The following is a 15,482-nucleotide window of genomic DNA, read 5'->3' on the forward strand; positions in this document are numbered from 1 at the left end:
GGGCCGCTTCAATTTGTTGTCCCAGACTGCTTGAGACGCTACTATAGCCAGTGATTATTTGCGGACGCAGCTTCTCAGACAGTCCTGGACTGTTCGGGACAACAAATCAAAGTGCCACTCTTACTAAGCGAAGAAAAACTTCGTTACGACACCACCAGCAATTCTATTGTGAAACGTCTTATTGGTATCAACCGTTTGACAAGTACGTAATGATGTACACAATATTTGCAGTTATATACAATGGCAGACTGCAGCTGTCACATGACAAAAAAGTGAACAATAAAAATACAACATAATGTCATGTCTTGGTTTCTGAAAGCCCCAAGCAGCACTTAACGCACGAACCAGTACAAAAATATCACACAAACTTAACAGCTAAGCATAAAAACACTAAAAACTAAAAGAAAGTGCCATGTACAGCAAATATGAATTGTACCATGTACTCTCACCCAAATTACTTTTCGTTTTTTTCCCTCTTTTTTCATTTTTATTTTACAAAGTGTTTCTTCTACCAAATCTGTGCTTGTTGCCTTCAGTCATTTTTATTACAATATCATGTGTGAAATGTATCCCCCCTATGTAATGCTTCTCGGGGCCTTTAGGGTACTGAAAATAAAATAAAAAGAATAACACATTAAAAGAAACGATTGAAAAGGAACACTAATCTTATAGAACATGATACAAGTTCTCCTTAGGCGAGCAACAGCGCAGTGCTAGTTGCAGTCTCCCCAGTAAAATAAAACACAAAGGGCCCATTATGCGACATAATTCTCACGAAAAAAAAAACAAAAGCAGGATTCGCACAAAGAAATATCAAAGTACTATTTGACTAGCTTCGTATTCAGCAAACAAAGACTAATATAAATAACGTAGTTAAACATCAAAGAGAGCAACAGCTGAAGGCCAAGAACAGCAATATTAAGAGGAAAATCAATTTGAAAACCACCTATACGTTAGCACAATAATAAATTCTGTAAGAGAAGTAGGCAACCCTCGGCGGCGGAAGGGTGCCAAATTAGCTTATCCATAAAGGGGAAGAACACAGCTGCTGCATAAAAAATAGTTTTAACATATGGTTCTCACTCGATGAAGAAGTCATTTTCCTAGAATAAGTGAGCATTCAGTAATCAGCTCAGTTTCAGTGAGTATTGAAATCGTATTCTCTATAAATTATTCAAGTAGAATAACTATACCATATTTCCATGCAAATGAGACTACAACCAATTCGTGTATAGATGCATGGATACATAAGGAATGTCAATGTAATGGCAGTTAGTGGTTACGTGGTACCACAGCACACTTGGCATGCACTAGTCAATCAAGTGCAGTGGCACCAAGCCACATCATGCTATTGAGAGTGCGGAGACGCCCTCGTAGCCGTATCAATCAGCCCGTTCCTTTCAAACAGCCTCAATGCTTTTCATGCACTCAGCCTGACACCATGTAACAGGCGTCTACATTTGTCACAACTTTGAAAACACACAGCACTCCTTTTAATGCGATCAGGTGCCACGAAAGGTCAAATTATAGATTCAGCTAATGCTGAAGACAAGTTGCTACATCTATATCTCCGTTGCGTTATCAGGTTGGTGTACACTTTTGCAGTGTGTTGCCACTTCAAAGGGAATTTCATTGTGCTGCGCTGAGCATAGTGAAGTTTAACCTTGTAGCCATTACACTCGTTACAAGTTAGACAGCTACCTATTTGTCAGAACTCGTAAAGGTACATGGTCCGATTCTATGTGGGCCTGGAGGGCAAATCGTATTTGGAAGACCGCTCTCTTGCTGGCTAGCTTGAGCATCCTAAACATGAAAAAGAGGACAGACTCTTCTCAACTATTACTACTTACCCCGCATTAAGGTATGCATGTTTACTTGAAGCTCATGATTGATTGTCAGTATAACGACAGGAGTGGACGTTCCAAAGACAATCATTGTCTTTCCTTAGGCGCGTTCATGACGGGCTTTATCTTGACCAAACCACGTGTGGGCTTCAAGTTAAGGCACATTTCAAAATGCAGGGGTAAGGAATACGAAGTAGCTTGAGACACCTAAAGTCACCGCTTTTTAGCTTCTCTACATGCAGTGATTAGGATAAGATCCCACAGTAGATATAAACAGCTATAGCATCTCCTCTATCATTGTAGCAGACCTAAGGCATCTGCTTAAATAGTACCACTGGCAATGAAATTTGTCCTTACAAGCTGTAGAGCACAGCGAAGCTTTATCTAATGTGCAAAAAGATTGACTGTTCAAGAACACGTGACACTATATAGCTTGTGCCTACAAACTATACAAGCACGCAATAGGGCGCGCTGTACAAAGGAGCTATATAAACGTACAGAAGAGCAACAAAGCGTGCAAAAGATCACTTAGCTCAACAGAGAGCCCTTATTACAAAAGCCCTCCACCAGCACACAGAAATAAAGCAATGCATAAATGGTGACTATCTCACAACATCGAGCACTACTATCGAAAACATGTGCCGGAACCATTGAAAACATTGTGTCTTTGTGCACAAAGCCTGTGGACCACGAGAATCAGAGCAGAAGAAAGACCAAGGTGGGCATGAGAAGCTGCACTTAAACATTGGAATGAGGGTGACAGAGAGGTAGGTCGCTTGTCTATCACCATTTGTTTCGGGTTGCAGCTCAGCTACTCAAACTCGTCTTCGGCATGCATCAATTGGCAAAGTATGTTACTATCCCGACAAGAAACACCGGCGATATGCCTTGAAGTGTACTGCCGAAACCATTCTGTATTTGCGTTGTGCACGAGCCTTTCCAGCCCAAGCTAAGCACTCATGAGCGGCATAAAAGAGAAGAAAGTACAAAAAACCCCGCCAAAATACCTCGACAAGCATGTGCCTGCTGACGGCTGCACACCACTGCAGACATGGCGAGAATAAGAAATGAAGCGTGACAGCATCAGGAGGCACCACAACATGAAAGTGGTTCGACGTTATAGTTCTGCAGAAACCCACAATGTGAACAGCAGTAGTTAATGAAGAGAGAATGAGGGACCCTCCGAATTGTAGCAATTGCTAAAAAGGAAACCCATAAGGGTTCCTCCAAAAAAAGGGTCGCACGTGAAGAAAAGTTCGTCCTGGTCCGGCACTCTAACCCAGGACCACCGCCTTACCGGGGCAGCCGCTCTACCATCTGAGGCATCCGGGCAAAGTCGAATTTGTCAACCACTCGAAGCAAAGGCAAGAATTTGATTTTGCGTTTCGAATCCCGGCCCAGGGCGAATTTTTCCTCAGCTGCCAGGCTTTTCTTTCGAGGAACCCGTATGGGTTTCGTTTGGGGCAATTGCTACTGTTCGGTGGGTGTCTAATTATCCCTGCATCAATTACTTCTCTCTACCTTGCGGGTTTCCAAATAACTATTACGTCAAAATCTTACCGTTGCTTCGAACTATGCCCTCGCTGTTCCTCGTATTATCTGTCGACACCTGTCTTGGCACGTGCCTTCTTAGTAAGTGACAAGCTTTCAACCTTACATTCAGGCTGCCCCCACCCAACATGTCCAAACCCATCCAAGTGGACTTTGAAGAAGTCCAGCAAAAACGTAAAACGATCCAGCGAATTGTTTTTGCTCTAGACGTCTCCCGTAGCATGTCGGTAAGTGTCTTCTGCTTCTTGCGCTATTTGTTATTACTAACCTTCCGCAACATTCCCCACGTTTGAAACTCAGGCCTGGCATAAGCTGTTAAGCGATAACGGAGCATTCATTGGAAATTACTTACAACCCAGCGCATTAACCAGCTCATATAGTCAAGAATTTTGTACCATCTTGTTTTTTAAGTGCATTTATAAAACAGGCTTCGTAAAAAACTTCATAAATTTCTGCACAGGGCAGTCAGCCACGATGTTGTTAACGTAGTTTGGAAACTTTATTATTTTATAGGTTATCACACTATCATTTAGGCCGGCAAATGGGCAGTACTCAACGAGACAAGAAATGAATTAAACACTCAAGGTACAGCTTTCCGACAGTCACCTACCGTATGTTGCGAGTGCAATATTCGCGGTGAGCTGTAGCCACATGATCTTCCGTTGAAATTCAAGCCAAGAGCAGCGGCAATGTCTATAGTACTGCAGAATATTGCGCTCCAACAGAAAAGAAAAATAATTGCTCGTCGCGTTCTACATGTACTCCCGCTCTGACCGAAAGTTCTGAAATATTATTAAGCTCCTGAAACGGAAGATAATGTTATCCACCCGAATTTGGCAAAAATGTTAAGCTCTTAGAGGATGACGGAAGCGCGTGGCTGTACTGTATTGCACGGCGTAGAAGAATGTATCAACTGACGGGACACACTATTCAAGAGCCAACAAACGGAAGACGTCAAAATAAGACACTTTCCTCAACAACACATATTGCTTAGTCATTCGAATGGCCTCCCAGAATCTCTCTACAGTCTTCACTCTAAAAAGCCTAAGTCCATCCAAGAATCTTTGTGGAACGTGATGAGGCTCAAAGGCAGGGATCAAGGAAAGTCCTAAGCACAGCTGCGAAACCAGCTCCTGAACGTCAGTTTGCATCTAAAAAAATTACTGTCAGCATAAATTGAAAAGCGAGCATTTCTAAATAGGCTTGACGGGATTCATGATGTATTTTTCTGCAGCGCTCACAATTCCACGAAGGGCGAAGCAGAAACACACATGCGTTAACTCTCAGCTTACATTTATATTGAAAAACATCGAGAAAGAGAGCAATCCGTAGTCTTTGAACATGCGACGTACCCCGGCCGAAGCGTTGCTGTTTTATTGGTGCATACTCAAATTTGGAGCCCGTCGTCAGCTCCTATGTGATTTTGCCGCGCGTGCTAGTCCGACATTCAAATTCCTTGTCCCATAGCCGAATGGACTGTTGACCGACAGCCCCCTTTTCTTCTGATGTGAAGTGCTTAGATTATTTCACGGATGTCTGTTTCTGCTTCGTCCTTTGTCGAATTGTGAGCGCTGCACAAAAAATGCGTCGTCATGAATGCTTACCAACTTGCTTGCTTTTCTATGGTAATGCAGTCAACCGGGTTCTTATGAGACGTTCATTTGAGGGATCAACAGCTGTTTGTGCGCAAGCACGAGTAAGAGCGGGCGCAAGAGAGAAAATCTGGGGGCTTTGCTCTTTGAATATATTACTCTGCATAGGCATTACCGAGGAGGTTTCTATGTAGGCGTTTGTCCCTAGGCATGCCGGCATTGCGGTGTGGGATCGTTCGTTTGCGTTCGGACGCTGGCTGCCGGCGCAGTAAATTAGGTGAAGCAGCGGGCACTGACGGATGATTTGGCGACCGTTGCGTCAGACAGACTGCTCACACCTGCGGCGCTCGTGCTAACTCAATCGTGGCGGTCATAGCTTTCTCGCGCCTTACGGCAATGTGCCTTGTTAATGAAACCGCAGCTGTTTCTGTGGGAACAGTAGCGACTGTAGTAGAGCCCTGACCAGATATATTGAAAATATAGAAGGCAGACTGCCTTAGCAATCACGGTTGAACGCAATTGAGTGACAGGCCGCCGGTAACGATGACTGACTCAGCACCCGAGGCGCAGGCGTGAAAAAATCGGTCCGGTGTACCTCCAGAGGCGAAGTTCTGACTATTGGTGCAGAAGTCGTGGGGTGGTGTAGGGCTGAACTTAGCGTCACAAGTTACTTAATCGTGTTTTGTTTTTTACTAATTATAAAAGTGTGTTATTTCACATCATTGGCGGCACCTCCAGGACACCAAAGTGGCAACGGGACACCATATGCAAAGCTGGAACCCGGACTGGTCCGTGGGTTCGCGCTTGCCGAGGGCTGAGCGTACGAAGGATCGGCTGTCCGCTGTCGCGGACAGTCAATTTTTTTATGCGAACAGCCTCTGGCACGCTTCGGCCTCCGCGACCCCAACCCATGGGCCGCCGTGCTTCTAGCTTTGATACCCACGCTACCCCTTGGGTGCCCTGAATATTCTGCGCCGTCTGCTTTAATATAAGCTCAGGTGCCCTCCTAAGGCCTCCGTTTTCCTGCTACGTGTGCCCTCCTGGTGCAGTGCTTGCAAAAAATCCAATCTATCGTCGCGACGAACAAAGCAACGCGCGAGTTAAACAACACCAGTCAGAACTTTGCCCCTTCAGACACAGCGATCACCAAATGGGGCGTCCGTGCCTACTGTCTTACCGCGCTGGCAGCCAGCGGTGGAGCGTAAACAAACTGGACCGCAGTATAAAATGGGCTGTCCGCTGTCGCGGACCTGCGAGCCCCAACCCACGGACCAGTCCGGGTTCTAGCTTTGATGTCCTTGTTGCCACTTTGGTGTCCTGGAGGCGCCACCAATAGTGCGAAATAATGGCACGTTGTTTGAATTAGTAAAAAATACGATTGAATAAATATAATTGCGTCAAGCCACCAACTTGCGATGCTAAGTTCAGCACTAAAACGCCCCATGACTTCTGCCGACATGCCTAGGGACAAGGGCATACAACACGCCCTAAGAAACGCCGCCATAGTGCCTATGGAGAGGCGTATATTAAGGAAGCAAAAATATCATTTCCTCTTTCGCAGCCCCTCTTAGGGCACATTCACACCGGCGACTTGAGGAGGTCGCGCGACCATTTGCGACTCGCAATCAAAAAGCGACCGAAGGCGACTGATGTTCACACCGGCAAGCCCGACTGAGCGTGACCCGCAAGTCGCAGTCCCGGAGATTATGGTTCTCAGCGAGAACTCTCGGAATCTACGCGAAATTTGAATGCGACGCAGGAGGAGGCCATATGTAGACACACGAAAGATCACTTCCATTGCGCCGCTGATTGGTTTATCAGTTTTGCGACCACGGTCGCGCAACTGAAAAATCGCGCAGAGAGCGACTTACCCAAAACGGTCGCTTTTCGAGAAAGGCGACCGTTTGCGACCATTTGCGAGTGGTCGCAAAGCGACCAACTTGGTCGCGCGACCTCCTCAAGTCGCCGGTGTGAATGTGCCCTTACTCGCGCATGGGTGCAAACGTCTGTCGTCTCCGCAAATGCCACACCCCGCTCTACCTACTATAGCAATTGCAAATACGCATCCGGGTTCTCTTGCTCCCACGTTTGCCAGAGCACATGTTACATGCAGAATGTATACGCCGTATGGATATTAAGCGGCCGCTTCTCCTTATGAAAAATGGTATCAAGGCGTCTAACACGCTGTAGTGATGTGAATCTACGTTAAAAGCCTATTACATTTTGCGTTTGTCTTCTTCTCTATTCGAACATTTGGAAGGGTGCATGATATACGTGGCCTCAGAATGCCCACTGCGCCCGTATCGGAGGCAGCCCTTGGGCGCATACTGTTTTCCTCAAGATCGCGATGTGAAGGCGTGACCGATTATTTAGGCACATACTATAGTAGTACAAAGCCTCTAATGAAATGTGCCAGTGGTAGTAATATTTTTCTTGCTATGGGAGGGGGCGGGCGAATATCCACAGCCTGTTTCAATTATTTGATTGAATAACTCGGTATTATCTAATAATAAAACTTGACTAATAAAACGGGCCCCTTGGTTAACCCGCTTTCTTCTCTATATAATCTAGATAGTTTTGTTGCAATTTGAATTGAATATATAAATATTCACGTTTCAGAGTATCAGAGAGTCGTTTCAGAGAACATCGCAGGGGAGAGTTCTGGGATTATTTCTACCATCCGTTGGGCTCTACATGCACATAAATGACACTCAACGTTCTTTTTTTCACTCGGCATCCATCATATTGCACCAATGCTCGCACGCGTAATGCGCATGCATGCTAAAGAGACTGTCAACCGTTTTTCAAGGACCTTCTATTTTGTAGCACAATATAAATCCTCCCATTTGAAGTGTCTCAATGTGCAGTATTTCCTGCGGTAAGCGGGTAGAAATTTTTACAATAGAGTTTTTTGTATCTGCATAGTTTCCTCTTAGAAGTGTGTGCGAATGGCGGCGAGAGTAATTATTGGATGCGATGGCAATCTCATAGACCACGTGTTGATGCATTACTCCAATCACCGTGGCTCCATTCATTTTCACAAGCGGAGCAACTTTTCAACATGCGCTAACATGAAACATTAAAGAAATTGTTCTCTTGTTAAGTTAGCAGGACCAGATGAAATTCAAGTTCAGGCAATTGATACACTATTGTATCTAAGTTATATAACTCTTCCTGCACCACTTTTTGGTTACCTGATTGTGCACAGGTTCCAAACACTTTTTCAGTCTCGAGCGACGTCACATGCATGTGATGCTTGCACCACTTTCACAGCCAAATTAAAGATATTTTTTTTTTGTTTATGAGATACAAGCATGCTCGTATCCGTCTATATTACACATGATCTTCTCTATTCTCACTACAATCCAAACAGATGTTGCGAGTGGCACAGTTCGTTTAAATGACCTCTAGAATAGAGCGGCCTGGAATTGTACCAAACACCCCGTCTTCTTCTCAGGAAGCAGTCGCTTGTACGATTCCTAGAGCTCCAAAAACGCTGCATAGCTGTTAAGTCAAAATGGGGGGTCTTCATTTTCGCGTTCGGACTGAGTTTCCCATCATACGTTGCGTAATGTTTAGTGAAATTGCCCAATCTTCTGTTTAGACCGAATGAAGTTCACACTATATTGAAACGTGTATGGGTGGACTCCGAAAAACACCATACTATAAGTTGTTTTCGGATCTTGCTAATTTGAATTAATGTTGCTAATTATAATTTTTAAATGTGATACCTGCGTTTTGTGAATTCGAACATTTTTTATTTATTCAAGGAGCAACATAAAAAATTGGTTCTGTAAATACGCATTAGATCGATTTTGTGTCAGATGTCGAACTGTGTTAAACAAGTTGTCTATGCAGCGTCTTCTAGTGAAATATTTAAAACTAACAATGTCTCTTTAGTCGATGACTTGTCCCGCTTTCTTGTTATCTTGTACCACTCGAGTGCCATGACCCCACCAGTCCACACAAGGCGCAACATTGTTAATCCCACCTTGCTATTCTGGACAATGTCTGCACTCTAAGCCTTCCATATTGCAGAGCCACAATCGACTGCAAATTGTGAAGGATGCGGTTGTTGGCTTCCTACTGAGCTTACTCGACGACTCGATCCGGCTCGCCATCGTCAAGTTCAGCAGGGTGGCAGAGGTGCAGCACCCAATGACGGCTGTCAATAAAGCAACCATGGGAGGCTTTCGCGATGCTCTGCATAACCTGTCAACGGCTGGCGGCACCTGTATTGGTTGCGCTCTGGAGAAGGCTCGTGAGGTATGCTATAACGTGAAACGTTTATTACCAATTCTATAAAAAAACATCTGTATTGTCACGCTGTCCTGGTTGTGAAGAATCAGGCCTGGCCTAGGAAAGTCGCAAAACAAACTTTTTTTCGGGCAATCCTGCGCCTACAAACGCAAATTAAACCCCTGTGCTCGCCACAAGCGTTGCGTTCATCGTCGAAATTTGATGTGCGGGTCAAACGCATCGGTAATAAATAAGTGGCTCGTATAGATCCCAGCGAATTTGCCGGTGCAGTGCTAATGTATGGTGTGCTTTACCTTGAGATTGCGTAGATAATTTTGTTGCCTCCTCTGTGCAACCCTATACTGATGCCCGGCATGTGCTTTACCATACCAGTTTTTTCTGCTTTTGGTTTTGCACGGTTGCCGCCCTCCCCTTCCCCTTTTGTAGCAATTATAACTACACGCTTATCGAGAGGAAAGTTTGAAAAATAAAATGTGCATTTAAAAATAATGACCTAGTCAGATATAATTTAATGGAGGCGTTTATGGGGCGCTGTATGAACCTTCTTAATTGCCGTCCCAGATTTGAGCAGCCAGTTATATTATGCAATAGTTGCAGTAAGAAAAAGAGTGTGTCTGCCGGAAAAAATGAGTTATTCAAAACGCAAGTTCATGGCGGCATTTGTTCAAGAAACTTAAGTATTGCTTCAAAAGATTTGAGTGTGAGTGCTCCAATATTAAAGATGGGCGAGCCTGTGCAAACGCTGTGTTCCTCATGTGAGAGCGCATCACCCTTGGGCAATCTCTAGCTGCTTTTACGTTCATTCACCCGCTATTTTGTTTCTCATTTTAATAAATCGTTTTTCATTCACAAAGAGAGGGAAATCTGAGCTTAAATCGGTATTTACAGTATACGAGCCTCTCGGCGCGCTACATGAATACGATAACAGACTGATTGTACATAGAAATGGGCAGAAAGCTTTTATGTGATGTGGCAATATATTTTTATTTGCTGTGCCGCCAAATGATCTAGGTGCAAGACTGATACAATATTCCGACAAGGGTACCACATAAATATAACTAGAGCCTCGTTCATACGTGTTGGAGAAAAACCGCGAGAAAAAATATACTAACCGGGAAAACGTACGATCCGACTAACCAAAAAAAAAATTGACAGACTCAACTTTTGTTGACATCTACATAATGCGAAGCCTAGCGCGGATTGTTACGGCACGAGACGCCGGCACGCGTCGAGCTGGTTATGCTCCGGCGGCCCGAGACGCGTTTTCTTGTTTTGTTGTTGCGCGGTATATTAAAAGGGTGAGGGGGAAGTTAACAACATCGCTCTGGCGGGTGATGCCGGATGCCGCCGACGCGAAACGTGATGCCCACATCACGTGGTATGCAGCTGGGAACGGCGCCGCGTTGGGATTATCGCCTACTAACAGCGTGCAGTACGCTAGCAATGACACTACGCACAATGCTCTGCAAAACAGATAGGTGAATATGCTTATCGCAATAGGCTTGGCGGCAATAGCTGTGAATTCCGCGTGCGACGACCGACGCGGAGATTCGCTGGGACCAGAATAAGGAACTGTGCCCGCCATAGTTTACAAGTGAGACAGGCGGCTATATACCGTGCTTGATCACGTGCGCAGCCAGCGCCTTTTCTTGTTCACATGGGATCTGTAGCGGCCGGAAAACGTGCGATCGCTGTCTACAGCAGGGAACGGCGGCGCGTTTCGTGTATCGCCTGTTAAAAGCTCGCGCTACGCTTACGACGGCACCTGGCACTCTGAAAAAGATAGGCGAAGATGCTTATCACAATAGAATTGGCGGTGATAGCTGTGAATGCCGCGTGCAACTACCACGGAAAAGATTTGCTGGCACAGAAATGAGAAACAGTACGCGCCGGTGCTTTCACGCGAGATGGGCAGGCTAGTATTGCGGTGAAGCTGCCGCGGCGGGCCGCCTTATACTGTTCTCAACCACTCGCTCCTCGCGCATTTTCTTGTTCACATGAGATCTAGCGGCCGGAAAACGTATTATACGACCGCAGTTTGGCGACGTGCTGAACGTTGTTGCTGAAAATTTGTGTTTTCCGGGAACGTATGAACCATTAAGAAATGAGCGTAACTCTGTTGGGTAACTTTTTGTGTTCTCGAACGCGAACGTCTGCGACGGAAAAGCGTACGTAGCGGGAATGTATCAACCGAGCTCTATTGTATCATGAGTGTTATTACGAATGGTATTACATCCCTAGTATATTGATTCCATCTTTCTTGTGTGCAGGTGCTGCGTTCTCTCAACGAGACTCCAGAGGGCGCAGTTATAGTGCTTTTGACCGATGGCTTAGAGAATCAACACCCCTACATTGAGGACGTCTTGCCGCAACTCTTAGAGGAAAAGGTCGAAGTTCTGGCTATGGCAGTAGGAGACAAGGCTGAGGACAAGCTCGAGAAAACTGCTGCAGCAACAAAAGGGAAGACCTTCTTTTTTCCAGACAGCCATGAAAACACATCGAGGGCCTACATCGAAGCTACCGAAAGTCCAGAGCAGGGGCACACTAGACAGCGTTTGGTCAGTACCCTGTTATCTAAGAGTAGACCGTAGATATAAACTTTATTGCAGCTCCAGTTATTTCAACGCCTTCGTGCATTGTTTTCGCCTTATCGAAATCAAAAGGTACATCGAGTTTCAGAAATATCCGTAAAAGTCCAAAGACGCCATAAAGGTTGACAGGCAAATAGAGCCGCTTTATATTTTACCTTTGACTAATATTTGCACTGTCACCCAAAGAGGAAACTTCGCAAATGAGAAAGAAGGTTTCGCAGTGTGCTCGAGCTTCTCGGTGGGAGTGTTAATAATACACAGCGATGACACATTGTCATGTGACGCTATAAGAAACCATTGCTGCGAAGCGGAAACGTCGCCCTTGCAACCACCAGGCGTGTATATACTGTTCGCATGCATAACGTCTAATTAAAGTGCATGTCCTGACAATTTTATGCGACTATAAGTTGCTCAGCAAACTTTGCTTAAGTAATCTTCAATGAAGGGCAATAACCTCACGATACTGTGCACCTATTAATAGACTTTACATACAAATCTTTAACAAAGGGGCATATTCTCACAAGATTCTACACATATATATTAAAATGCATATAGTAATATTTATAAGTAACCTCTATAACAGGCGAAACTAACCACCTTTCCCTTAGCGGTTGCTGTTGCGTTTCTATAATCGTAGCCTCTCGTATTGGCATTACGCCTGGCAATTATTCACCCGCGCATCCTTCCATGCTTGCCCATGAATTGTGGCCATTGCTCCTTCGACCATCCGTTAAACTTGCCACAATGCACTCGCGTAGCTCACTGAGCAGTACTTTATAAAAATACCATGCCAAAAGATCGACCGAATTTAAACAACTTTCAGCTATCAATTACTCTCTTGTGATAATGTAGGCATCTACAGTACTTAGTCTAAACTTCTCTGGTGCGTTGTAGCAGCGTTTTGGTCAGGACTTAAACACTACTATAACACAGCAGGGAAGTTACGACTAACTGCAGTAAAAACGTATGGTATAAGAAAAAACAAGTTTTGGGACACTGCGAATTAAAATGCTGAATTTTGGCCGATATATTCAAATATCAATTTTTGAAGGTGCTGTTGATTGAGTTACTCTAGTGAATTGCGGTGAAATGCGACGGATGGACGACGATGCAATGTCCAGAAGGAGGCGACAAAGAAGACCTCCAAGACTAGATGCCTATACGACAAGCTTCAATAATAAAAAATAAAAAAAATGGCTGTGGCTTAGCTAAGGATAAGCCCAGGATGCGAAGCACACTAGCCTTTATTTTAACGCGACAGCGTTAAGGAGCTCGTGTCGCAGAAAAGCCGGTGTCGTCGGCGTCGGCTCAGGCGTGCGGCGCTTGCTCAGGCGCACATTTCTTTGTCGCGCCGAACGCTGCGTTGCTCGACGCTCACCGCGTCCGATGCGGGGGGCGACGCCGCGAGCGACGGCGCGAGTTGGAGCGCCGTTTCTCCGCTGTCGTGACGTCACGGTGTCACGTGGTATTGAAGGCGACACCGCCGCGCCTGAGGAGCTGAGTTGAGCCCTCGTAATATGCTTCGCATAAAAGATGGCCGAAGATCTATGCCCAATATTAGGGATTCAAAAGCAAATGACCTTTTATTGCTGTGAAAGCTTCATCGCAGCCGGGGTATCGGAACTTGTGCGAAATTTATCAGCACATGTATTTAAGAAAAAAAATTTATTGATTAGATTTGGTTTATAGCTTTAGAGGACATCTCGTTGCAGACAGAAAGCAGCCAGAGGCAGGGTGTCAAACCGAAAAGCCTGAGGGTTTGTTTCGGCTTCAGGCTTAAGACTTATGCATATTTTCGGTTTCTGTCCGACTTCAGCTACGGTGAAAAGATGTAATGGTTCTAACCGGTTTGGACCGGTTAGTACAGGTTCATATTGGCTCGGACTTAAGGAGAATTAAATGTTTTAGTATTACCAGCGAACTTACTTCAGTGAACTATAGTTCATTTTAAAATGTCTTACTTTACTGCACCTTCATTTACGAAAAAAACAGGGACTCTTAAGACCCCCATTAAGAGACGAATGGCGAAAGCCTACTCTTCCTCCTCTTATTGTTCGCCTCTTTCTCTTTGACTCTTCTCTTTCTCTTCTTTCTTTTAGTCATTACTGCTCACTACTAAGCATTTTAGTCATTTGTAATCATTTGTGGTCATTACAAGCCATCGTTAGACATGTTGATCGTATCATAGTGATTAGTAGTCATTACAATTTATTTCAGTAATTAAGTATTACTTGTCATTATTGGGCATTTTATTAATTTCTAACTATTTGTAGTCGTTACAAGTTGTCGTTAGACATACTGGTCATTTCGTAAACATTACTAGTCATTACAAATAATTTCAGTAATGATTAGTCATTACTACTCACTACTAAGCATTTTTAGTTATTTGTAATCAATTCAGAATATCATAATTCAGAATAGTCAGAAGAATTATGGATGTAGCGTTTAGGGATAAGAAAAGAGCAGATTGGGTGAGGCAACAAACGTGAGGTAATGACATCTTAGTTGAAATCAAGAAAAAGAAATGGGCATGGACAGGACATGTAATGAGGAGGAAAGATAACCGATGGTCATTAAGGGTTACGGAGGGGATTCAAAGGGAAGGGAAGCGTAGCAGGGGGCGGCAGAAAGTTAGGTGGGCGGATGACATAAAGAAGTTTGCAGGGACAACATGGCCACAGTTAGCACATGACCGGGGTAGTTGGAGAAGAGTGGGAGAGGCCTTTGCTCTGCAGTGGGCGTAGCCAAGCTGATGATGATGAATCAATTGTAGTCATTACAAGCCGTCGGTGACAGGCTGGTCATATCCTATTCATAAGTAGTCATGACTAGTAATTTCAGTGATTATTGGTCTTCACTGGTCATTACCAGGCATTTTAGTAATGGTGGTGGTGGTGGTGGTGGTGGTGAATTGTAGCGACAGGCGGGTTTAGCCTGGCGAACAAGGCCGGCAATTGCTCTGCCCGAGCGTCTCGCACAATACCACTGATGGGTTTAACCATATGTCCATCAACCCAGTGTCTCTTAAGAATTCGATCAGGAGACGTGAAGTTTCTTTGCGCGCCATCACTGATCCCTCGGGAAATATAAGGTGTTGCAGGCGCGCATGCGGAAGGTCCTTGTTTTGCAAATTCTTCAGGAGAGTGTCTCTTTCATCTTGGAATTGCTGGCAGGACCACAAAAAGTGCTCAATGTCTCCTGTCTCATTGCATGCCGTACAGTTCGGAGAATTGAGTCGCCCCGTTTTAAATAACCAGGCCGGTGTGTTAGCAGATCCTGTCCTTATACGATATAGAAGTGAGGCTTCCTCTCGGTGCAATCTCTTGGTTACGCAGGGCATATGCGGAGGAACCCAAAGCGACGCAAAGTGATTTCGAATTTCAGATTTTTGCACGTTGTTACTCTTTGGAGCCTTGATTTTGGGAGGATGATAGAGTGCTGCGTATGCAAGCGCATCAGCTTTTTCGTTTCCTGATACACCAATGTGGGAGGGAATCCACTGAAATTTTACTGTGAAGCCTTTGCTGTTGAGTTCTTGCACGATGGCTAGGGATTTGCGTGGGAACTTGAGGGATGGCAAACCACGGTATACTTGTTGTAATGCGGCCTTTGAGTCCGTAAGGGCAACCATATTCTGCGTAGGC

At 44.9% G+C, this 15,482-nt stretch overlaps 1 protein-coding gene across 4 annotated transcripts in view; it reads left to right on the forward strand.

The window, feature by feature from the left end:
• LOC135897120 (calcium-activated chloride channel regulator 1-like) overlaps positions 1 to 15,482 on the forward strand; it is a 255,364-nt gene that overhangs the window by 140,203 nt on the left and 99,679 nt on the right. For all 4 annotated transcript variants that reach the window (XM_070520850.1, XM_070520851.1, XM_070520852.1 and 1 more), the window contains 3 exons: positions 3,508 to 3,622; positions 9,026 to 9,253; positions 11,518 to 11,805. In XM_070520850.1, coding sequence (XP_070376951.1) covers positions 3,508 to 3,622; positions 9,026 to 9,253; positions 11,518 to 11,805 — 631 coding nt within the window. The remainder of the gene's footprint in view (positions 1 to 3,507; positions 3,623 to 9,025; positions 9,254 to 11,517; positions 11,806 to 15,482) is intronic.

The sequence above is a fragment of the Dermacentor albipictus genome, chromosome 6 (assembly GCF_038994185.2).
Source record: "Dermacentor albipictus isolate Rhodes 1998 colony chromosome 6, USDA_Dalb.pri_finalv2, whole genome shotgun sequence".
In the NCBI taxonomy this organism is placed as follows: Eukaryota; Metazoa; Arthropoda; class Arachnida; order Ixodida; family Ixodidae; genus Dermacentor; species Dermacentor albipictus.